Source organism: Heteronotia binoei, chromosome 18 (genome assembly GCF_032191835.1).
Source record: "Heteronotia binoei isolate CCM8104 ecotype False Entrance Well chromosome 18, APGP_CSIRO_Hbin_v1, whole genome shotgun sequence".
NCBI lineage: Eukaryota > Metazoa > Chordata > Lepidosauria > Squamata > Gekkonidae > Heteronotia > Heteronotia binoei.
In genome coordinates this window covers 47,898,127-47,923,478 of record NC_083240.1, presented here as the reverse complement: position 1 = coordinate 47,923,478, position 25,352 = coordinate 47,898,127, and the positions used below count along the sequence as shown (strand labels likewise).

At 50.5% G+C, this 25,352-nt stretch overlaps 1 protein-coding gene across 1 annotated transcript in view; it reads right to left on the bottom strand.

Annotated features, from left to right (window-relative positions):
- KSR1 (kinase suppressor of ras 1) overlaps positions 1-25,352 on the bottom strand; it is a 180,172-nt gene that overhangs the window by 29,120 nt on the left and 125,700 nt on the right. Inside the window, exons 5-9 of the mRNA XM_060259190.1 lie at positions 21,867-21,871; positions 6,535-6,595; positions 4,197-4,280; positions 2,469-2,530; positions 2,250-2,356 (exon numbers count right to left, since the gene is read on the bottom strand). Of these exons, the coding sequence (XP_060115173.1) occupies positions 2,250-2,356; positions 2,469-2,530; positions 4,197-4,280; positions 6,535-6,595; positions 21,867-21,871 (319 nt within the window). The remainder of the gene's footprint in view (positions 1-2,249; positions 2,357-2,468; positions 2,531-4,196; positions 4,281-6,534; positions 6,596-21,866; positions 21,872-25,352) is intronic.

The window sequence follows — 25,352 nt, the reverse complement described above, 5'->3', positions numbered from 1 at the left end:
CACTGGCAGACCAGCTTTTGGATGTCTTCGCCCTTTAAAGCCAGCACTTCTTTACTGACCCAAGGGGCCGGGGGCGGAGGAATGCCTGGCCCAGCAGCAACTGTAAGCAAGAGAAGATATTGCTGAGAAAGACTCTTTTAAGAGTTTAGAAGAACTCACAGCTGCCAGATCTTGGTGCTGCTATGGAGTATGAAGGAGGAATATAAGAACTTGATGCAGAGGGAAAAACATGATGTTTATGATGAGAGCATGGGACTCTTTACTTGCAGCAGTTGGCCTGGTACCAGTGCTCCTTCATCCCAACGTTACAGCCTGATGCTACAGGACTCAGGTTGGACTGCATTGTCTACTGAAATCCTGGGTAGGATATTGTCAGCAAGAGGGACTCACAGTTAACTTTGATAAGTTTTCTGCAAATGTGACCTGCCTCAATTAACATGCAATGTTAATGGCTGTATACTGGAACAGTTTTGCTATCTTGGAGTCAATGTTCAATTCAACATATCATGGAAAACCACATAATAAGGTCCTAATATAGTCTTGCTCGATTGTGAAATATTTTCTAACTTCTGGTGGTCAGTACCTTCCAGTGGCTCTTCTACGGCATTCCTGTGTGGACGGAGGCATGTCAGGAATCCTTAGATTATGTATTGTTATCTTTCCTTTGAAAGATTACTGGAGCACTACAAGGTGTTGCTGGAATTGTTCTGAGGCTAGAATTGGGTTTACACTCACGAGGCCCCTGTGTGCATGGAGCTTGAAACTTCAGGCATTGGCTCAAAATATTGTTCGCTAATGGTGGATATTTATCCCTGTTAAGAGAAGATCCTTATTCAAGCCCTTGGAAGGAGTTAGTTGAATAAAGACTCTCACTGTTAGGTTTTCAGCCTATGGAACAACAGCCTTAGGATTGGCTTCTGCTAATACCCTTAATTTCCAAGAGGCTTTTTGAATTAGATCTATTTAGCTCATGTATGTGAGCCTGAAGGGTTTGTTCCCCCATCTACTTGGGTCTTTTGTATCCACAAGGTCCTCCTGCCTCCCCCTCCCCCTATATATATACAATGCAAGGTGGAGCAACAGCCTCTGGTGGGAAGCCCCCTGGAGCAGATATGGGGCACGACACACACACACAATTATATTTATGTCATGCCCCACCTCCTCGCCAGGGGCTGTTGCTTCGCCTTGCACTGTGTCTCTCTCAAAAGGGGGACTGGAGGTCTCAGAATGGGCAGAGCACAGGGCTGAGTTCACCCAGAATGCTCCACTGCCCACTGGGGTCTGGTCATGGTCACCCTCCCACTGTACCTCGTTAGACCACCCCTTCCCACTTCTCCAGCCCCCACCCAATTAGTTCCCTACCTTAACCCCACCCCCTAATAGAAATGTTGATGCCAAGCCAGAGCTCCTAGGGCAGCCGTGTCATCCCAACATTCTTCAGCCTAGGCAGTGGTTCCCCTCCCCTCTTGGGAGTAGTTCCCAAAAAGCCAGCTTGTGCCATGCCGTGCTTCCTCTTTCCTCCTGGCTGGCGATCAGGCTGCTGAAGTCTTCTAGGCTTTGCACCACTTCTCTCCTCTCCCCCGGCAGCTGGCTGATCCTCTGTTGGTCTGCACAGGCCTGGGGCCTCACCGGGAACTCCCTGCAGCAGGCTCTGATGCCAGAGTGGGAGGGGGTTTCTTCACTGGTGGGGGGGGCTGCTGCTGAGGGGTCATGGGGAAGCCTTGGCCTCCCAGTTTGCTTGCTGGCTTGGGTCTTCCCAAAGGAGTCTGCTCTGCTCATCCCAGCCGGGAGCAGTCAGGCCAATATATCTACATTTAACTGTGCCACGCTACAGCAGAGCTTTTATGCTATCTCAGCAAAATGCAATTCCATCTCAGTTACTATATGGCTGGTATAGTAATAGCCCTACTCTGACAGGACGTGCTTGAGAGCATCAGGGCAGACAGACACATTGGAACACTGACTTTTAGAGTGTTGCCTATTCAGGCACATAAGGAAGAAATTGATTTCTTCTTTGAAAGGAGTTATTGATGTGCCTGTAGGTGACAAATTGAAATTTTTGATGGCTGGGTCAGATCCTTATGTAACCCGACCAACTGCAAAAAAAAAAAAAATCAAGAGTAATGATAGACAGAAAATGATTGAGTGATTTTATCTCAGGGGATTTTACTATAATACAGTTCATGGTCTTTAGGCTGATAGAGCTTTATCATTAAAGTAAAGAGTTCTGTATCTTATTTTAAAAGTACCTTTTTAGTTAGTGCTTTTGGAAGAGTCCCAAACTGTGGCTCCGAAGGTCTGTCCACAGGATTATTGATATCAGAAGGGACAGACTCCGTTCGCCTTAATCTCGGCACTATTGAAGACAAATGGAAGAGAAGAGGGAGAAGAAAGTATGAAGTCTGGATTTTTCTTCACTGCAACAAAATGGCTATGAATTTGGGGGTGGGGAGAGACACCAAACTTACAGGGCAGGAAAGATATTCTACAGGGAGGGGCTTCTTTTGTACATTTGTTATGACACTTTAATCTGCAAAAAAGAGGGAGAGATAAGATACACATTAGCTCATACAAGGTACACAGAACAGTCCTAGGAAGACTGACTGTGCAGCTGTCTTAGGGGCCAGAATGCCTGATACTGTGAAGTCCCACCGAGAAAGTCCCAAGCCTGTAGAGGAAACATGAGCAAGGCATTCCAGGCACAATGGGTCCCACCAGCCCCTTAACCCCAGCCCCAGTTGGCAGACTCAGGAAGGCCAAGCCCACAGGAAGGCTGTGGGAAAGAAATCCAGCAGAGAGGCCAGCAAGGTCTCCAGCCAAGCAAGGGAGGGTCATAAGCAGGGACCAAAGTGGTGATGAGACAGGAGTTTCAGAACCCTGGACAGGTCACAGGTGCCTGCTGGCTTGTGCCAACAATGCCTAGGGGCACCTGAGCCCTTCCTATATTCCTCTCTGGCTCCACCACCCTGACCTGGATAGCCCAGGCTAGCCGGATCCCACCAGATCTCAGAAGCTAAGCAGGTCAGCCCTGGCTAGTATTTGGATGGGAGACCTCCAAGGAATACCAGGGTGTGACACAGAGGCAGGCCAGGGCAAACCATCTCTAAAACGTTTCTAGCTCACCACCTAGTGGTGCATAACGCTAAAAGAACTAGACCTTCTGGTTGCCAGACAGTCCTGGCTACACAATGCCAAATGAGAATTAATTTCCTGAAGAGCAAAAGACCTTGATATGGAACTTTCCTGGACTGCTCTGCACCTCCCCATTGGGTCTCACCAGGCATGCTTCCTCCCTCGATGAGCAGGGCTTGGGGAGGGCTTCAGAAGAACCCAACTTGGGGGCTCCTGGCTAATGCATTTAGCCCAAGCCTGATGCCTCTGCAAGGGGCCACGGCACAGCGGAGGAGTATCTGCTGTGCATGCAGAAGGTTCCACATTCAATCCCCAGCACCTCCAGTTAAAAGAAGGATCAGATAGTAAGTGATACAAAAGACCTCCATCCTGGTAAAGTAGACTTTGATCGATTAATGGTCTGATTCAGTCTAAGGCAGCTTTGGGTGCCTCGTGCCTCAGCATCATGAACGTTCTCTCCCACCCCAAATTCTCCAGGCCCTTTCCTTCTGCACATGCAGGTGGGGTTATGACATTCAGCCTTAACCAAGACCGCCTGGGTGTGACGGCAGTGGCTCATACCTATCCGTTTATGTATTTATTTTGACTCCCCCTCCTTTGCACAGCAGACTCAGGGAGGGTTACAACATGATTAAAACATGCAACATTATTGAAATATAATACAACCTTAAAATCTATGAAATCATTACTTAATCAGGTCATAAAATATTGCTAAAAGATTTGTTGGCATCTGCTGCACAGTTAAAAATCCCAAGGGATTCTGATTGTGGGTAGCCATAAATGTAACAATGCAGAGCAAAAAGTATCATTGGAGTTCACCTGTTTTTCCCCTCACACATTTCTGAGTTTCTTGGAATCACTCTCAGCTCAAGCCAAGAGGGTTACTGGAGTATCCTTGAGAAAGCGACTCCCCCCCTCCCCTTCAGCATTTCTTACAACCATAACCTCTTAGATGGGGCCACAAATGGGGCTCCAGAGCCCCAAGGCACACCTATGGCAGGAAATACAGAGTCAGTTTGGCACACACCTGCCACGCAGTGGAAGCACCGTTTCCACAAACTCACCTGCAGTGCTTACACTTCACTCCAAACATCATGCTTTTTTGACACACCTGGCACACCTGAGACAGCCAAGATTTTGTAGAGAATCTAAGGAAGATAAAAGGGGGCAAGGAGGGAAAAAGGCATGCCACTGAACAACAAAAATAAATCACATTCATGGATTCCTTGCAAGGAATGGCTCTTCTCTCGTTTCTCAGTCATTCCAAGATCAGCCTGTTAGAGGGAGGAGTGCAGTTCTGTTGTGGTCCTCCTTCTAAAAGGCGTCTCCTTTGAGGTCCTTGGCATCTCCCACTAAAAGCCATCTCGAGAGCACGTGCCAGCAGCCAAAAGGTTTCTGTTCACCCAAGCTTTTAAATTAGGGGCTGATCTGTTAACACTACTTTAGTTCAGAATCTGTTACTCAAGTTGTCAGTGGTCTGTTTTTATGCTGGGCTGGCTTTTTAGATCAAGAAACCCAAAAAGGTTAACTGCAAACCAATGCAGGGCCAATCATTAAACCTAAATATCATCAGAAATGCATGTATTTAATATCAAATTGTTAAAAACATTTAAGGGCCCCAATTTAGCCTCCTTACAACATAACATATATAAAACTATGGGCGTTTTCACACTCACCTTCAAGTGGCGCGACCACCCTCTTCACGCCGGAGGATCTGCAGGGATTTCGCATAAGAAGCGCCGGAGCAGCCAAAAGAGCCGGAAAGTTCCGTCGCGAAACCCGCTCAAACGTAAACCGCCGAGAAGCAGGAAAACGTTTGAGCGGCTTTTGCGACGGAAGTCGCCGGCTCTTTTGGCTGCTCCGGCGCTTCTTATGCGAAATCCCTGCAGATCCTCCGGCGTGAAGAGGGTGGTCGCGCCACTTGAAGGTGAGTGCGAAAACGCCCTATGTGTTTCTGCCCAAATCCAATGATACTTCTTCAATGGTCAACAATGTCTGATCATAAAGGCTTGTGCTACAATAGTAAAAAATGTTATTAAAAAGACAATATACAAGTTGCCATAGGACCAAGACAGGATATAGGTAGCACAAGGCAAACCCCTGTTTGTGAGGCCACCTAGGACCTGGCCTTGCATCTTAGTCATGCAGAGTGCTTTTCGGACTGTGTGCCTTCCAGTCTTGGTCCAGAGAGCAGAGCTGCAGACTACTGATCAGAGCCAGTGTACAGTATTGTGCAGCATTAGAGATAAGATCAGACAATGTGCAGCATTAGAGATAAGATCAGAAGCCCTGGAGGAAATGGCAGTTTTATACCCTGTCCTTCTCTCTGAATCAGAAACGGCTCACAATCTCCTATAAATCTTCTCCCCCCACAACAGACACTGTGAGGTGGGTGGGGCTGAAAGAGCTCTCACAGCAGCTGCCCTTTCAAGGACAACTCCTGCGATAGCTATGGCTGACCCAAGGCCATTCCAGCAGCTGCAAGTGGAGGAGTGGGGAATAAAACCCGGTTCTCCCAGATAAGAGAGCTATGGCTAACCCAAGGCCATTCCAGCAGCTGCAAGTGGAGGAGTGGGGAATCAAACCCAGTTCTCCCAGATAAGAGTCCACACACTTAACCACTACACCAAACTGGCTCTCAAAAGAGAGGAGGACTCTGTGCCATCCCGTCCCTCCCCAGCCTCTCCCGTCAGTCATCCGGCTGCTGTGCAGACCATTTGGGGGAAGGGTGGGGAGGGAGGGAGGACATCAGTCTGGAATCGTGACAGGCGCCAGTTATGTAGCTTGGCAGCATCAGAGGGGCAAAGAACTACAAGTAGAAACAAGTTCACAGTCCATTTTCCTGTAAAACAGGCCACAGTAAGAAGGTCAATGGGCGTCACAGATCGACTCTACCAATCAAGAGAGACTTTACAAAAATGGCACAATTTGAGGAGTGTCTACTGTGGTCAGGCACGCAATGTCCAAGTCTGTGCTTGCAGGCTGCTTTTAGCAGAGCTGTTTTTTCATGTACATCAAATATGTGCCCCAGAATCCTCTGCAATGTTGCAGCAGGGTGGGGTGGGAGTGTATGGGTCACCTTCCATTCGGGTAGGCTCCATCTTTGAGAAGGAGCATTCAAGCTACTCCCTAGAAAGTCCTTTGCAATGAATGCACCCAAGATGCTGCCACACATACACACAGATCTTCTGGGATGCAGCCTAAACACTCCTGCTGGCTTAGTTTTATTCCCACTAACATGACTGCAATAGGATGCAGATGTAAATATTCCCCTTGTTGCCCCGCGGGTGAATTGGAAAGGTCCTAATGTCAGCCTGTCCGGGTCTAGGACTGCAAACAGTCATGAACCGCAGAACTGGACCTCAACTGCTCTTTTATAGTTAAGTATTTTGGATTAGTTACCTGTGTGTAACCGATAGACCAATATCTCTTCGTACCGTTTGAGGAGATCCGTGCGTAAGATCTAAAAAACCAAAATAAAGACAGCACCTGTTTAACAAAAAAGGCATATACAAGTAGCATTGCAAATGGGATCTGCAGAGAGTCGATTCCAGAGACAGATGAGAGGATTCTGATAGAATGGCAGGAGGGAGGAGACCAGAAATTCTTTTAAAGTGCAGCTGGGCACCCTTTGTGCAGTAAACTGAGTGGCTGGTAAGGTTTATCAACCTCAAGGTAGAGCCTAAAGCCTCCTGGAATTACAGCTGTCTCCTGTTCCTTAATGGCCCACATATCCAATGGGGATCGCCATAGGGAAAAACCAGGTTGCTTACCTGTAACTGATGATCTTTGAGTGGTCATCTGTGCATGCTGGTGAGATATAGTGCACCTGTGCCAATCTCGACTGGTACTTCCAAGCCTAGACAGAAGGATTTTTGCACTCTAATTGCCACATGCAGGGGCTCCACCACACATGCCCGTTGGGATGGGCACAAGGATCTCGCCACTTCCTTCTGAGCACTGAAAAGCCCCTAGAGGAGGACAGACAGCAGTGGGGAAGGAGGGTGGGTAGTGTGAATGCACAGATGGCCACTTAAAGATCATCAGTTACAGATAAGCAACTTGTTTATCTTCTTTGTGGTCTCTGTGCTTCACACCAATGGGAGAGTAGCAAGCAATAACAGAAAGTCTACCTGGAGGAGGGTGCTGGAGGGACTCAGGTAGATGCTGTTTGCAACACTGTGTGGCCCACAGCAGTCCTCTGTGTGTGATTGATGTCTAAGAGCATAGTGCCTTACAAATGTGTGAGGGGCAGCTCTGCAGAGGTCCTCTAGAGGAATCCCCTTGAGAAAAGTCGTAGAGGCTGCAAGCGCTCTGGTGGAGTGGGCATGAACGGGCCCAAGGGAGGGGAGGGTTGGCTAGCAGGTAGCATCGTTTTGTAGTCTCCACTGTCCATTTGGAGAGACGCTGCAAGGAGATCCGCTGTCCCAAGGTTCTGGAGACATATGAGAGAAACAGGGAAGGTGACTTGTGAAAGGCACACATCTGATGAAGACAGAAAGACAAAGCCCTGTGGACTTCCAGTGCATGGAGACAGCGTTCAGAGTCATCAGCAGGGTGAGGAAAGAAGGTAGGTAAAACAATGCCTGCCAAAAGGTGGCTCTCCGAGAGGACTTTAGGTAAAAAGTTCACATCTAGATAGCTAAGGATACTCTCTCTGAGTGGAAAGTGATGTAAAGGGGGTTTCAACGAAGAGCCATCGGTTCTCCCACTCTGCAGGAGGAGGGGATCGCTGCTAGAAAGGCAGTCTTCCATGCTAGCAGGCGGAGAGCACAGGTGGCCACGGGCTCCAATGGGCAAGGAATGAGCTGATTTAGCACTAGAGACAGATCCCACAATGGTGCAGGATGTCTCCTTGGGGGAAGAGTTGTATGAAGCCCTTCAAAAATACCTTGGTGGAGGGATGAGGAAAAACAGAAGCCCCATCCACTGGTGCGTGAGAGGCTGAAATTGCTGCCAAAGACCCTTAGGGAGGAATGGCTGAGGCCTTTGTCCTCCAGGGACAACAAAAAACAAAAGACTATTGTCAGCGCTGAACTTGACAGTGAACTATTTACATAGTCCTGGGATTGAAGAAAAGCTTGTAAGTATAAGATTTCCTAGATTTCCCAGTAAGTATAAGATTTCCTAGTGGAAGGTCTCCTGCTACTAAGTATCACGCATTCAATTCTGTCAGAGACAGTCCTTAAGGAAGTTTCAGGTGCAGCTGCAGGACCTGGCCCCCGTGGGTGTGGAGCCGGTTGGGTTCTGGGGGAAAATTATAGAAGATTCCCCCTGGGCAGGTGTGGGAGGGAGGGCCACCAGGGAGTGACAAGCTCCCTGTCGGGCTCTCTCACATCACTTTGTGGACAACTCTGGTGATGAGTGGCAGTGAAGGAAATATGAAGAGGTGTTGTGACCTGCGGTATAGGAACCCATCCCCTAATGAGAGTGAGTCTGTCCCCGCTCTGGAGTAGAAAGCTGGACATTTTGTGTTGTGTCTTGTGGCAAAGACGTTGATGGATGGACGACACCTCTTCCATAATAGGGGTCGAATGTACTTCCAATTTAATTCCCACTCATGTAGGGTGGCACCTCCTCTGCTCAGGAAGTCTGCTGTCACATTCTGGGTCCCAAGCAAGTGAGATGCCACTGGGAATATGTCTAGTGGGTCGAAGGCCATCATTTTTCGGAACAGTAACATAACCCAGAAGGGTGTGGGCAGGGAGGAACAGGTTTGATGGCCTGTTTTCCAATGAGACTGTCAACTTCTTGCAGAATAACTATGGATGGAGGAGAGACAATGAACCCAGAAGGTAGAGGAGTCTGAACAAACTCTATTTTGCACCCTTCTGCTATGATGGACAGCACCCACTGGCTCAATGTTGTTTTTCTCCAGGAGGACACATAAGGGTGGAGTCGGGTGAACTCTGGTGGTAGCGGGGTGGTGGTGAGTGGACTGGCACCGAAGTCAAAGGCCCTGTTTGGTAGTTTTGGATGGTTTAGATCTACGTTGCTGAGCTGGGGAAGGTGAGAATTTTGGTTTTGCTCCATAAGAGGATCATGATTGCCTGTGATGAGATCTGGGGGTCCAGGATTGTTCTGGCGAAGATTTATTGAAGGGTTTTTGTGACCAAGATTTGGTCCAGGTCTTTTGTTTCCCTGATCTAGATGTGGTTGAGACTCCCAGGTTACGTGATGTCTTGATGATCTTGCCAAGGTCCTGTAAAACAGTATCAGTTGTAGAGCTGAATAAGCCCTCACCCTCAAAGGGCGGGTCTTCCACAAGGGATCTGCTATCTCGAGGAAAGGCAGTTGAGCAAAGCCAGGAGTGGTGACACAATGTTATGACGGATGTCAGAGTTTTGGAGAAAATGTCCAAGGAGTGTTTGACAGTGTTCATCTGGTGCTTGGCGATTAACATACCCTCTGTTTGTATGTGATGGGCTTCCTGGTGCTTGTCCTCTGGTAGGAAGGCCATGATATAGACAGGTTGCTTACCTGTAACTGTAGATCTTCGAGTGGTCATCTGTGCAGTCACACTTGTGGGATACTGCGCCTGCGCTGGTCCCCGATCGGTATCTGTAAGAAAGCCCGGGAAAATTTCCGCGGCGGGCGCCAACTGGGCATGCGCAGGCGACCCACTGCGCACGCCCAACGGCGCCACCGCGGCAATCCCACCAGTTCCTTCATGACCGCTGAAAGCCCCCAGAAAAGGGAGACCGTCAGCAGCGGGGAAGGAGGGCGGGTAGTGTGACTGCACAGATGACCACTCGAAGATCTACAGTTACAGGTAAGCAACCTGTCTATCTTCTTCGTGGTCTCTGTGCATCACACTTGTGGGAGATTAGCAAGCAAGGCATACCTGGAGGCGGGAAGACGGTCAACCAGAGATGGCAGATTGAAGAACCGCAGTCCCCAACCGAGTCCTCTGCTGGGCATGCACGTCCAGTGCGTAGTGCTTCATGAAAGCGTGCGGAGAGGACCAGGTGGCAGCTTTGCAGACGTCAGCGAGGGGCACGCCTCTCAGGAACGCCACCGATGTCGCCATCGCTCTTGTGGGGTGGCCACGCACGGGTCCCGGCAGTGGTCTCTTTGCTAGGAGGTAGCAGAGCTTTATGGTCTCCGTCAGCCACCTGGAGAATCTCTGGGAGGAGATCTTATTACCCAGCTTGGGCGTAGCGTATGAGACGAATAACTGCTGGTCCCTGCGGAAAGCTTTGGAACGCTTTAAGTAGAAGAGCAAGGCACGCCTGACGTCTAAGGAATGGAGCCTCCGCTCCTCGTCCGAGGAGGGATTAGGGAAAAAGGCTGGCAGCCATACCTCCAGATTGAGGTGAAATTGGGAGGGCACCTTAGGGAGGAAGTTCACATCCGGGGCCAGGGAGACTCCTGACTCTCTAAAGGCTATGTAAGGGAAGTCACAGCGCATCGCTGTGAGCTCCCCCACACGGCGGGCAGAGGTGATGGCCACCAGGAAGGCGGTTTTCCAGGATAGGAGCTGTAGGGGGCATGTGGCCATAGGCTCAAAGGGTCGTCTGGTTAGCCTGTCTAGCACCAGGGTCAGGTCCCACATCGGAGTGGGGGGCTTGGAGGGTGGATGTAACCTAAACAGTCCTTTCATAAACTTTTTGGACTGGGGGTGGGCGAAAACTGAATATCCGCCCACAGGTTCGTGAAAAGCGGATACGGCTGCCAGGTAGACCTTAATGGAAGAGAAGGTCAGGCCTGCATCGACTAGGGAGAGCAAAAAGTCAAAGATCGCAGGCAGGCCTACCTCCCTTGGTGCGCCTGGCCGGCCAGCTACAAAGACGGAGAATCTGTTCCACTTTCTGGCATAGGATGCTCTTGTGGAGGGTTTCCTGCTGTTTATCAGGACCTCCTGGACCCTGCCGGAGAACTCTAGGGGTCTATGAGCCACGCCGTCAGTTTGAGGTGCGGCACATTGTGGTGTAGCACCAGGCCTCCCTGGGATGACAGGAGGTCTGGTTCCGCTGGGAAGTGGTAGAATTTCCCTCCCGAGAGGTGCATTAGGGAGGAGAACCAGTTCTGTCGCGGCCACCAGGGGGTTACCAGGATGCCGCGTGGCTTCTCCGCTGCTAACTTGCTGATTACCCTCGTCAGCAGTGGGAGGGGCGGGAACAGGTAGAGGAAAAGGCCCTCCCATGAGATGAGGAGCCCGTCCCCCTGGGATGTGGGGTCGGCACCCCCTCTGGAGCAAAACATGGGGCACTTCTTGTTGTCCGCCGTGGCAAAGGCATCCAGCTGTGGGTAGCCCCAGAGCTGGAATACTGGTTGGAGGAAGCGCCACTGAAGTTCCCACTCGTGTGGTGATGCCCCCCCTCTGCTTAGGGAGTCCGCCTGCGTGTTGAGGACCCCTGGAAGGTGGGCAGCTTTCACGAAGATGTCGTGCTGGATACATTCCGTCCATAGGGTCATGGCTAGTGCACAGAGGCGACGGGATACCGTTCCGCCCTGCCTGTTGATGTATGCCAGGGCGGTGGTGTTGTCCGTGAGCAATGCCACCGTCTTCCCCAGCAGCTTCGGGCGGAAGGACCGTAGGGCAAAGTGGATGGCTAGCAGCTCTAGGTAGTTTATATGGTATGCTGCCAACTTGGGAGGCCACTGGCCCCCCACCGAAAGCCCTTCCATGTGGGCGCCCCAACCCCACAGGGAGGCATCTGTGGTAATGGTAACCGCAGGAGGCGGGAGGTGGAAGGGTGCTCCCTGGCAGATATTGACCGTCGAGCTCCACCAGCGGAGCGATTGGAGCGTCAAAGGGGGAATCGTGAACCTCTTTCGAGGTGAGTCCTTGTTTGGGCGGAACTGACGGAGGAACCATAGCTGCAGGTTTCGCATCCTCAGTTTCGCATGGAGAAGCACGCTTGTCGTTGCTGCCATAAGTCCCAGCATCCGCTGAAGCTGTTTCGCAGTGCCCCAGCCTTGGTTTTGGAGCAGCTGCACTGTGTCGGTGATGTCCTCTGCCCTCTGGGCGGGGAGGAACGCCCTGTGTAGGTTTGTGTCCAGAACTGCCCCTATGAACTGCACCATCCTTGACGGGGCGAGTTTGGATTTCTCTAGGTTGACCTGCAGGCCCAGGGCATCTAGGAGGCGTAGTGTGGTTGTGATGTGGGCAGACAGGCTTTCCCTTGAGTCGGCTACCAGGAGCCAGTCGTCTATGTATGGGAAGACTATCACGCCCCGTAGCCACAGGTGAGCGGCCACTACGCTCATCATCTTTGTGAACACCCTGGGTGCTGTGGAAAGTCCGAATGGTAAGGCCGTGAACTGGAAGTGTTGTGGGCCTATTGCGAACCTGAGAAACCTTCTGAATTCTGGGTGGATGCTGATGTGGAAATAGGCATCCTTGAGGTCTAGGGTAGCCATCCAGTCCCCCTGGTTGATGAGGGGCAGGATGGATTGCAGTGTGGACATCCTGAATTTTTGGTAGAGGATGAATTTGTTCAGACTCCGGAGATCCAATATGGGTCTCAGACCTCCGTCCCTCTTTGGTACTAGGAAGTAGCGGGAATAGAAACCGCCGGTTCTCTCTTCTGCTGGAACTTTCTCTACGGCTTGTTTCTGGAGGAGGGAGGCCACCTCTGCCAGCAGAGGCGGGGAGGGGGTGGTGGTGATTACCACCGATTGGGTTGGAATCTGAGCAAAGTCTATTTTGTAGCCCTCCTTGATTATGGAAAGAGCCCACCTGTCTGAGGAGACCCGCTCCCAGGCAGGCAGGAAGGGGCGGAGGCGGATAGTTGGGTGGGCAGTGGCAACGAAGCGTGGTACAGAAAAGTCAAAGGCCCTGCTTGGTGGGGCGTGCGCCCTTCGACTTGGCGGAAGACTGGGAGTTGTAACGACCCCTGCTGTTTCCCGAGTACGCCTGCTTGTCGGGCTGCGGGGGACGTGGTCGCCAGTGTTGGTCCGAGGGTGGCTTTTGGGGGGGTTTTCTGGACCAGGACCTGCTCCATTGCCTCGGTCTGGATTGCCTGGGCGATGGCTGCACCCCGAGGCTCCTGGAGATCTTAAGGTTCTTGTCCAGCTCCTGCAATGCATTGTCAGTGGTGGAGCTGAAAAGCCCTTCCCCGTCGAAGGGTAGGTCCTCTATGAGAGCCCTGGTGTCGTGCTGTAGGGCAGTGGACCTCAGCCAGGAGTGTCGGCGAAGGGAAACCGCTGACATGATAGCCGAGGCGGAGATGTCAACTAGGTGCTTGGCGGCTGTTAGTTGCTGCTTCGCAACCCTCTGGCCTTCGTGCAGGAGATTCTTGGCGGCCGTTCTTTGGTCCTCGGGTAAGGAGGACAATAGAGGGGAAAGCTGATCTAGGATGGCGTTCTGATATCTGGCCATGCAGGCCGTATAGTTGGAGACTTTTGCACCCAGAGACCCTGCCGAGTAGATCTTTCTACCCATGGCATCTAGTTTCTTCCCTTCTTTATCCGGGGGAGCGGAGTGCACCCTGCGCGACCTCGAAGAAGACGAGACAATGGCTGAGTTTGGTTTTGGGTGTGAAAATAAGAACTCAGCCCCCGTCTCTTGGATCTTGTACATGTGATCCAGCTTCCTCGAGGACACCGGTGCCGAGGATGGTTTCCTCCATGGGTCCTTTAACGCCTGCAGCATGACTCTGGTCATGGGAAGTGCAACGGCCGCTGATGTGTCCCTCTGGACGATGTCAAACACGCTGTCGTCCACCACCGGTTGGGGTTGTGAGATGGGTAGGGAGATTGCAGACGCCATTCTCTTAACCATGTCTGCGTAGGCCCGCAGGTCTTCGGAGGGCGACACTGGGAGGTCCTCAGATGTATTAGGGTCCGATGATGGCTCCCAGGTTCTGTCGTCGTCGGGCTCCGACCCCGATGGAGAGGACTGTCTGTGGTCCGATCGCTCGGATGGGTGCGGTGACGGCTCCCTCGGTGGCGACTGGACCGGCGTCGGTGGAGGTGGGGGTGCAGCCGGCGTGGGGCGGCGTGGCGGGATCGAGACCGATGCTGGAGGTCTCTTCGAGCGGTGTGACACCCTGGAGAGCGAAGATGCTTCGGACCGACAATCCCAATCCGGGTAGTCGGTCGGTTGGTGGTAGTGGTATTGAGTGCAGCAGGGATACGTCTGCTGCCATCTGTGCTGCTCCCAGGGTGGTATTGTTGGGGGCCGATGCGATTCGACCGATGGCTCCCGTCGTCTCGCGCGCTTGGGTGCCGCAGGCGTTGTTATGTCGGGCTGCTGCAGTGACTCGACGTCCGATGTCGAGTCGATGCTCCGTCGACGCGACGCCACGGAAGGTGATCGACGGGTTAGGTCGATCTCCAGATCCGGCGCTGGGGGCTGCGGTCGATGGCCGCTAGGCCCGGGGATCGTGACTTGTGATGCCGGTGCGCGGGGGTCCGTGGTGTCGGAGGGCTGGTCGGCCGATGGCTCGGAGCCCCTGGCGTCGGAGGACTGTGCTGCCGGCCTGCGCCAACCCCTGGAGTTGGGGGGCTGCGGAGCGGAGAGGGGGGAACCCTTCTCGGCGGGTCGGTGTCGATCGGTGCCGACACGTCGGGGGTAGGCAAAGGAGAGCGTGGTCGCTTCCGCTTCTCCTTGCTTTTCGCCTTTTTCGCGGACTCCTGTCCAGGTTCCTCCCTTCGCTTCTTCAGAGGTCTCTCGACCGGTCCTTCGAGGGGCCGCTTCGCCGGCTGTTGGTCGCGGTGAGCGTCGGCATCGACGGAGGTCCCATCGGTCGATGGGGCCGTCTGAGCTGGGGCGGTCGCCATCTTCGGTACCGATGCCGAAGGGCCTTCCGTTGCTCTTAGGGGACGAAGTGCCGAGGCAGTGAGTGCGGCCGAGAGCCTTGCCGCCCTGTTCTTTCTGGTTTGGTTGGAGAAGCGGAGACAGTGTTGGCAGGTCTCCACGCGGTGTGCTTCTCCCAGGCAGAGGAGGCACAGGGAATGGCCGTCGGGCAGGGCGATCTTCTGCCCGCAGGCCTGGCACCTCTTAAAGAAGCCCCAGCGGCTGTCCATAGACAGCGGTCGCTAGGAGGGAAAAACAACTAAGGGGCGGAAAATGGCGGGGGAAGTCCCGGAGGGAGACCCACCGCGGCACGCACCCAAAACAAACAACAGCAACTTTTTTTTTTTTTACTAACTAACTAGACTACTAGAACTAACTGCTACACTACGAAAAACAATAAACAGGCTAATAATACAGAGGCTAAGGGAAAAAAGGGTTAAAACCCGAAGCTCACCGACCGGGAACACGAGGAACGCAGCTCTTCGCGCAGCGGTCAGAAAGGAACTGGTGGGATTGCCGCGGTGGCGCCGTTGGGCGTGCGCAGTGGGTCGCCTGTGCATGCCCAGTTGGCGCCCGCCGCGGAAATTTTCCCGGGCTTTCTTACAGATACCGATCGGGGACCAGCGCAGGCGCAGTATCCCACAAGTGTGATGCACAGAGACCACGAAGAAGATCCACTAGTTGTTCCTAGAGGGTGTATTGATAACGTCCCATGCATGCTGCATAGTTCGTAGTTTTGATGCCTAATGCTCCAGCTAAATAGAACTTGCAGCCTAAGGAGTCTCGTTTCTTCCCCCCCTTGTCAGGCAGCAGGGAGTGAATGTGTTTTCCTGTGGAAGAGGAAGTAATGATCACAGAGTTAGGTTTGGTGGGGACAAACAAGACGTCTGCATCTGTTTCCTGTATTTTGTACATGTGGTTCTTCAAGAGGAAATCGGAGTTGAGGCTGGTTTGGGCCATGGTGCCTTAGTGGCAGGTACAAGTCTCTGACAAGGATCTGTTTCAAACTTGTTTCCTAACAGTATTATCATTGCTGATGAAGAGCCAACTATCCAAAGTGTAGTCATATATCCATAACTGTATTGTTGTCTGTAGTCATACATGTATCTTTACACATATATTCATGACTGTACTAACCCATGTAATAGAATATTGGAATTCACTAAGCCTTATATATGCTCCTTATATTCTTTAAGGTATTATGTAGAATAATATTGGCAACAAGGGAGGCCACTGTGGAGGCTAAGCCACGGTGGGAAGCCAGGGCCTAATCTCATCTCCCTGGTAACGGAAGACAGGTACCAACGAAAGATGTCTGTAAGTTGGAATGCGACCTTGAAGAAAGTAACACTGCAGCCTGAGAAATGATTCAAAGACTTTTGAGTGGGAGAATTAGGCAGGAGGGGTGATAGGCTGTTAACCTTTAATTGGATTGTAAATTTTGTTTTATATCAGTCTGGCAAAGGCAGTATCCTTGCATATATGCTGCAAGTCTTTGCTATATGTTTCTTCATTAAAGCTTGTGACAGATTCTGAGCAAAACCTGACCCCAGCTGCTTGAAGGAGGGCAGATGTCACAGGCAGAGCTGCTAGCATGGAGGCATCTCAGCCTGTACGATGTCAAATATTGTGTCGGTCACTACTGCTTGGGGCTGAGCCGTGGAGAGTGCCAGGGTGTGAGCCATCCTTTTAACACAGTCACCATAAGCCTGTAGGTCTTTTGAGGGGAAGATCAGAGATTCTTCTGTCACGTTCTGTGTTGGAAGCCAGCCTGCTCAGAGTGGACATCATCTGATTCTCTGTCAGAGTGGGCCAAGGAAGCTTCCCCTTCAGAGAATTCTGGAGAATGTCAAGGTGGAGTTTTCGGCCTCAGAGGTTATTTCCGCGGGACTGACTGTTTCTGGGGGTGATCCTTTGGGTTGTGATTCGGCAGCAGAGGTGGTTCCGGTGTCAACCTTTGGTCCCTGTGTCAGGAACGGTAAGAGGCTGCAGAGTGTGTATCCCAATCTGGTAGAGGTAGTGCATCCATGGAAAAACTGATTGCATGGGGTATACCTCATAAAGGTACTGCCACTGGCATTGGTCCCAGTGTGGTGGAGGTGGGTGTCAGTCACCTGGAATCATCGGTGTGGATGGGTTCAGCTTCAGAGGCAAGGGTTGCTTGGGAAGTTCTGCCGGTTGATCTGGGTTGTGATGAGTCAATGTCAGCTGTGTCGGGGGACTGCTCTCCATGCCAGAAGAGAGAGAATGAGATGTCTGTTGAGTTAGGTCAGCTTTGAAGACCGAGAGGTGAGTCCCATTAGCAAATCCTTTGGGTTGCAAAAGCTGTTGGAATAGCCCATCAGTGTGGAGCACAGAGACCTTGAAGATCCACAAGCTTTCTAGTCTGCACATCTGGTTTCATAAGGTGTATCCTAATGAGGAGCTGCATACACTTTGTTTATGCAGTTGGGCATATGGGTCATTTAGTCCCCAACTGGCTGTGACATTCACCTCGGGCCAATCAGCCTAACCTGCTTCATAAGGTTGTTGGGAGGATGACACAAAGCTCTCCATTATGAGTTCCATGCAGAAAGGACAGAATAAAAACACAAAATTAAAAAAACAGTTTTCAAAGGAGCTAGGATATATCTTTAAAACACATAGACTGGGGTGTGGATAAAAAGCAAGCTGGCCCATCTTTCCAAGCCTCACCCAGGGCTCTGCTCGGCTGTGTGGCCTTGGACACTGCCCCCCAACCCCCCGCATCAGGAAGGGGCCATGGAGGAGGCTGGGTGAGGATGGGCCAGAGATGGGCCAGGTGCTGCCTGCCCAGGTAGGCCCTTCTTGCCACTGGGCTAGCCTAGACCACATCCAGGGCTGAGGCTATCGGCCCACCAAAACAAGTCCCAGGTCCAGCACATTTCATGAGGGAGCAACAGCGATTTGAACCTGGATCTCCTTGGTCACAATCTGATACTCTAAGGGACGTCCCACATCAGTCCTCCAATGCTTGGGACTGGAGACAGCCAATCAGAGGGTGCATTAGCTGACCCCTAATGAAAAGCAAGAAAAATATTCCCCAAAGAGGGACATCTTTATTTAAAGTACTTTAACCTCAAACTCTCCAACAGAATTTCACCTCTGAGACAGTTTATAAAACTAAAGCATGGAACAAACAAGAAGTAACGTATCCAAAGAAAAGAAGCCCAGACATCTCCAGCTGACAGCCTGCTTATTTAACGATTTTAGGGTGATGCTTATACAAAAAGCATCCAATAGTTTCAAAGGCCTCCCAACCCCCTGTAGTGCTCGGGGGGAGTTTTAAAACTGACCTGAAGTCTTCCAGGATATTCCCCTTTCTGCGGCAGCCACAGGGTGGAGCCACCAGCTGCAGGGGATTAGTCCCTGATGGCCAATTAAAAGCTGGTGGTTAGAAAAAGGAGAGTCTTCCTCCTAGCTGGGGCCTTTGTCCACTTGCCAGGCAAGGAATGGCCATCACCTGAGGGTCAGCTCCACGAATTGGAAACCCTGGAGTGCGGCTGCACCGTCCTAGGAGGGAGTTCCTGAAGGACTCTGGTTTGTTGGATCTTTTGCCATCAACCCGAGGGTCGAGGTAATAGCTAGCTAGGCTTTGTGATTTTCTTTTTTACACTGTGTTGGGGATTACCTGCCCCATTAAATAAAACTTTCTTCAAACCTTTGTTTAAATTGTCTGTGTGCCAGTGGCTTGCAAGGCATTAGTGCCTATTGGCCCTACTTTAGAGAAGGCAAAACCAATAGCCAGCTTTGGGGTAGCTGGAAACTGTTGAGCCCTTAGGGGGGGAAACTAGGGTGGGCTGGACCCTATAAACAAACCAGCCAGGTGGCAGCAATTAAGCATATGTGCCCTGGCCAGAAGCCCTTAGGCAGGCCTTCCTCCAGAGAGTGGAGAGGTGCAGAAGATGACACCATGGGTGGGCAACAGAAGAAATAACCCCACAACAAAATGCTGGGAGGGGGACCGAGTTCCCTAACAGAGGCAACGCAGCAGAAAAATGGTCCACTCCTTGCCAAAGAAGGCGTCTGAAATTATCAAATATACATTCCAGTATATTTCAGCAGCTTCCATTTTCCAGAATAAGCAGTATGTTCTCCTCAGATTCCTTCAGATCCAAAGGTTGACTTGTGGCAGCCAGTGTTTGGGAGCAGGGCGGGAATCAAGCAGACTGATGGGGGCCACCATGGTGGGCCGCCTGCCGCTGCTCCACCCTCTTCCCCTCCAGGGCTCTGAAGGACCTTCCTTCCACCTCACTCTAGATGGCATCAAATCCCAGCTGGTGATGCTGCCAGGCAGGGCTTTGTTCTTTCTGCCCAACAAACTATGCTGATGACTTGCTCAGGATGCCAGAGCTCCCTGCTCATTTATTGTAAAGTGGTCTGCACACATTTCAACTATTAAGCAGACATGTCCTTCCTCTGAACTTCAAAACTGCAGCTCCATGAATGGAAGAGCCACATAACCAACTGTCTCGTACAGAACAGCTATATATCTCTGTCAATAGAAGCTGCAGCACCTTCAGAACTGCAGGGTGTGTGTGGGGGATTGCAAAGATCATGCAGCCAAAGAGATCCTAATGCTGAAGGACGCATCATCCAATACAGTTTGCTTCCATTCCAGGTCCACTCTAGTTTGTGGGTCAACCACTGGGCCCCAACTGGATTAAGCCCTTTCCATTGGCTTTCTTTAATGACTAATGTAATCCAGGAATTTGTGAAAAAAGCATGCTTGGAATAAAGAAAAAAAGGGAAACACATGAAAATGGTATATGATATATGTTAAATTTACTTTTTGTGGAATGCAGTTTTATTTGAAGGACTGTACAAATACATTGTTGTAAAGCAAAATTTAGTAGGATATTTCAAAGTAAGACAATAAACAATGCTAATAATGTGTGCAATGCTTTACAGAGTCCAAAGCAACCAGTTCCTGTCCCAAGGGGACTGCAATCTAAATTCTGAGGCAAGGCAGACAAGACAAGAAGGGAAGTGGGGAGAAACAGAAAGACTCTCTGCTCATGCAAGTTAGAAGGAAGAGAGATGAAGGCAGTTCTGCCAAAGTCTTCATGGAAAGGAGAGGGGGGGGGGCAATTCTAGGCATAAAAGGGAGCAAGGCAGAAAGAGTGAAGGGCATTGATGGAACAAGATACAGCTCCATGAATGGAAGAGCCACATGACCAACTGTCTCGTACAGAACAGCTATATATCTCTGTCAATAGAAGCTGCAGCACCTTCAGCCTGCCAACATCCCAAACCATAAGATTCACCAATGACAAACCATAACCACGGATCAATACACAACAGCCGCTGCTCATTTTTAAAGTGAGAGCGAACTGTGTACAGAAAAAAGAGGTTTCAATTCAAGCCAACATTATTAACTGGGCTGTCCTCTACTTTGCATAAAATACCCTCAAACTTCACCTTACACTAATTTTAAGACACATCTATCAAACAAAAAAAGAGAAAGGGAAATAAACCCATAGATACATTTGCTTGGCATGACTGCTTCTCCAACCCCCGAGGCCACAGATTCTAATTACAAGCCACTGTCATTTCCCTGCACCCTTGAAGTTCCTCATCACTAACACCTCGTGGAGCTCAGCCATTTCATCAAACTTAATAGATCTGAATCACACCATTCCTTTTAAGAACTGGTTTAACAAGCATCAGTGTCAGAAGGGGACGAAAGAGGCTAACAGGGCAGATCTCTAGACATTCACCCAGATCACAAATTGAGCAGTGTGGGCGGGCAACTGCTGGTTTTTATAGTGTGCTTTAATCCCCATCGCCCCAGTATCTGCCTCTCCCTCCTGAATGCCAGTATCAAAAGCGAGCTCCACTCAGAGGAGGAGTGGCTGTATGAAGGCCAGGAGGTTAGCATAGGGAAGGGTTCAGCTGCACACTCATACATGTTCTTCTGACTCTGAAAACTGGACTCCGCAAAACCTTTCTTCAAGCTTTGTAAGTGAGAGAAACAGATTTGAGGTTAAGTATAGTTTCATCTACTATGGCTCTAATGCTAGCTTTTCAAGCTAAGTTGCTGTTATATTATGGCTGACTTGAGACACATTTGGGGGCACAAAAGATCAACCCCGCTAAATCAGACTAGACCAGGTCTGTCTAGTTCCTCATCCTATTCCCCATACTAGCCAGAAAAAATGCTTCTGGAGAAGCCAAAAACAGGCCAAGAAGTTCAACTGACCTCCCCCCTCAGCCTCCTCTCCCACAACTGATGTTGAAGCTACAGAACCTCTGAACATGGAGGTTCCATTAAGCCATCATGGACAGTAGCCACTGTTAGAGCTCTTTCCTGTAAACTGGTCCAGTCCCATCCACCAACATCTGCCATTACTACATCTTGTGGCAAAGAGTTTATTGTATGTTGTGTGGGAGGGAGATCACAAATCACTTCTATTTATAAAGAAGAGTTCCAGTCCCCTAAATTCCAAGAGGTACTAAGGTGTGGGGGGGGGGGCAGGTCTGCAGCTACAGTGGGGCCCTGGGGGTCCAGCCCCACCTTTCCAGCCCCACCAATCAGTCCCCCATTGCTCACGACCACTCTGTTCAAGAGGCCTTAACCTCTTTCTTTCTCCCCCTCCCCTTTACCATCCAGCCTGAATAAAAGTACAGGGGAAAATGAAAGCTTGTGCATAATTTTGTGGTGATAAAAGGAATAACATGGCATTTGGGTTTTTTAGGGGCATTCACAGGATATTTTGAGAGTTGAAACTGAGAGCCTGTCCCCCCCCCCCCCTAAACATAAAATCCTGGCTATGGCCCAGGGGAGGGAGGGGGGCTAACTAGATTTGACTGAATCCTTAAAAATATCACCCCATTGTCATCCTCTCCCAGCCCTCAAAGGAACGTAGCAGGATTTGATAGCAGTTTGGTCCTACTGTTCTGAGGCAAACTCTGGATGGAGAGAAGCCCGGGGAGGACATGGAGATGGTCAAAACAGTGCGTCACTTACCAAATCTAAAAGACAAAAAAGAGAGAGGGGGAAATAGTCAGTTTAATCACATGCAAATGCCTTATACAGAGTCACTGCTGGTCTCCTCTGCCAGAGAATCCTCTCCTCCCCCTTCCAGCAACCGGAGAGGCCTTGCCAGGACTGAAGCTGGGACCTGGCAAAGCAGGTGTTCTGCCACCAAGTCTCAAGTCATGGTAGGACCAAAGTAACACAATCAGTTTCAGAAAACAGCAACTAGTCATGTTTCTGTGAACTGTATCTATAACCTTCTAGCATAAACTCCGAGATTCTTGGCATGGCCAGTCTGATGAAGAAAATGTGGTGTGTTGCTAGGGACAAAGGCACAAGCTGTCACTTTCTCTCCCAAATATCTTGGACTTAAAATGTGGAAATCACTGCCAGAGGATGCAGTGATGGCCACAGGCAGAGACAGCTTTGACAGGGGATGAGACTGATTCATGGGGGGGGAGGTCTAGCAGTGCCTCCCAGCCATGGTGGCTAAAGGGAACCTCTGCGTTCAGAAGCAGCAGATCTCTGAATCCCAGGGCCAGAAGGCAACATCAGGGGAAGGCCTCGGCCTCTCTGCCCTGTTGTTGCCCTTCCAGAAGAACTGGCTGGCCACTGTGTGAGATAAGAGGGACACTGGGCTAGATGGACCAACCACTAGATGGACCATCTGATCCACCAGAGCTCTTCTTAAGTTTTTATGCTCTAAGGACTTGGGTCCACTCCAAGTATTTCTTTAGACACCAACATATCAGACAGCCTCAGTTTTCTTACTCTGTGAAATGGGAAAAATGGCTGCCAGCTTCCCTGATACTATGGAGGTGACTGCAGTAAGGAAGTGCCCTAGCCGGGCCTAAGCACTGGCATAAGGCTTCAGCATGGAAGGTCAGGGCAGAGGTCAGTGGTCGCAAACAGAGTGAGCTGTTAACATCACTAGTCAAAGGATCTGGAGTAGCAATGGTGGAAATGGCCCCCAGTGATATTCTGAGGAGCCAGTGAGGTATAGCCAGTCATCTGTGAGCTCTGCAGAATGGGACTTTCCCACTGCAATGCACTCACACACACCACATTTTGTTCCTGTGCAGAAATCAGCAGAAGCTGCTTTTCGTTCTTCCAAATATGCAATAAACTCCATAACAACATGCTGCTGTTGTTGTTCCCCCTGGGTGCACACAAGTCATGTGGTCTTGCCGTGAGGAGGCTCTCCACTTTTTAAAAAATTGAAAAAAATTAACCCCACCCTAAGGAGCTTAGAGTGGCAGCATAAATATTTATCTCTTCCTCCCCGAAAGAGCCCCGTGGCACAGAGTGGTAAAGCTGCAGTACTGCAGTCGGAGCCCTCTGCTCACGACCTGAGTTCAATCCTGGTGGAAGCTGGGTTCAGGTAGCTGGCTCAAGGTTGACTCAGCCTTCTGAGGTTGGTAAAATGAGTACCCAGCTTGCTGGGGGGGAAGTGTAGATGACTGGGGAAGGCAATGGCAAATCACCCTGTAAAAACTCTGCCGTGAAAACGTGAAAGCAACGTCACCCCAGAGTTGGAAACGACTGGTGCTTGCACAGGGGATCTTTCCTTTTCCTTTCTCTGATAGTGAGATTTTATGGCAAACAGTTATTTGAACCCAAGATTTCGCTAGCCTACTCCAACAGTCTACACTCTGGACCACCCCAGCTCACAGGGGCATGGAGCACCCCTTTTTTCTTCCATGAAGGTAAAGCAACTTGCCCAAGAAAAATTCAGGTGGGCAGCCAAGTTGATCTGAAGCGACAGAACAACATCTGAGCACCTTTAAAGTCAATGAAGTTTAATTCTGGGTATAAATTTTTGTGTGCATCATCCACACAAAAGCTTATACCCAGAATGAAACTTTGTTGGTCTTAAAGGTGTCACTGCACTCCAACGTTTTTCTGTTGCCCAAGAAAAGACACATTTGGCTCAAGGGACCAGAGTTTTTCAACACAAAAGCTAACAAACCCTGCCACAGTGACAGCAGAAAAGCAGCAGCCAATTTTCAGCAACATGAGGTCTACTTTTAAATTTTGCCACCATGATCTGCTGCTGTCCTGTGACGAGAGTCCAGAAGCTCTACTTCGGGCTGTCTGCAAAGCAAGGTGGGAGGTGCTGGTATAAGCATAGGTAGGATTGGAACACCCATCTCCATCAAAAGAACCCTTAGTCATATGCCCATTTTAAAAAAGCCCCCCAAATATGCAGTGAGGAAAAATGCAGAGGAAATAGCTGCCGATGGAAGAAAGCAGCCAGAAAACTCTCTCCCATGTGGGCAGTCTGTTGCCAGTGCAAATAGTTCTGCATTTGCTGTGACAAAGAATGCAGAATGAAGAACCCTCCCTGTGTGGGAGTGGCCTTGATCACACCCAAGCAGGCCTCAGACTACTCTTCCAGGTGTTTGGCTCTGTCAAGGTGCCCTTTTGCACAGGCTCTCCAGGGCTTGGAGAGAGCAGGGGGGATTCAGGTGAAGATAAAGGACGGGCAGCTGACTGGCTGGAGACGTGGGAAAACTTAGAATCATGGAAGGGGCCTCACAGGGTGTCTGTTGTAAGGGAGGAAGATAAGAGAGATTGTGAGCCACTCTGAAACTCGGAGTGGAGGGTGGCATATAAATCCAATATCATCATCATCATCATCATCATCATCATCATCATCATCATCATCATCATGTCTTTATAACAAAAGAACACCCCACATCCCATGGAGGCAACTAAGCCTCACCCTGGACACAATTCCTGAGTCTCCACCCCAGTTCTCCCCTGCCTTTTGTTATCTGGCCCTTTCTGACACACCCAGGGGAATGATGATCACCACTTTGGGGTCAGGACGCAATTTCCATCCAGGCCAGCTTGGCCAGGAGGGATCCAGGGGGGTTTCTTCTTCTCCTTCTTTTTGTCATCTTCCGGGCTTGCAGCAGGGGCCACTGGAGGGGTGTGTAGGGGAGAGGTACTTGTGAATCCCTTGCATTGTACAGGGGGTTGGACTAGATGACCCTGGAGCCCCCTTCCAACTCTATGATTCTAAGTTTTCCCACATCTCCAGCCAATCAGCTGCCCGTCCCTTACCTTCACCTGAATCCTCCCTCCTCTCTCCAAGCCCTGGAAATTCAATTTTTTAATCACTTCACTTGCTCCTATTTCAAGAGTTGCCAGCACCACCCCAGCTCTTGACAGGCTTCAGATCTGGAAGGGATCCGTTTGCAGACGCAGGGTTCTTGCTCTCTTGCTTTGCTTTGCCCTGCCCCACTCCACATGCTGCCTTCTCTGGATTGCTCTCTTTGGATTATAGCCTGAATTTCCGCTCAGGCCTTCCCTCAGATCCAAGATCCACTCAGATCTCTGGCTAGCACGATATCCTCTACTGCTGCTCTTCTCCGCTGACCCAAGGCTCGGTCTTTTCATGCAAACACTGCAAGGAGAGAGGGAGCATAACAACTTCTAACATCTCTTCTCCACATTTTGCTAGTTGCGGCT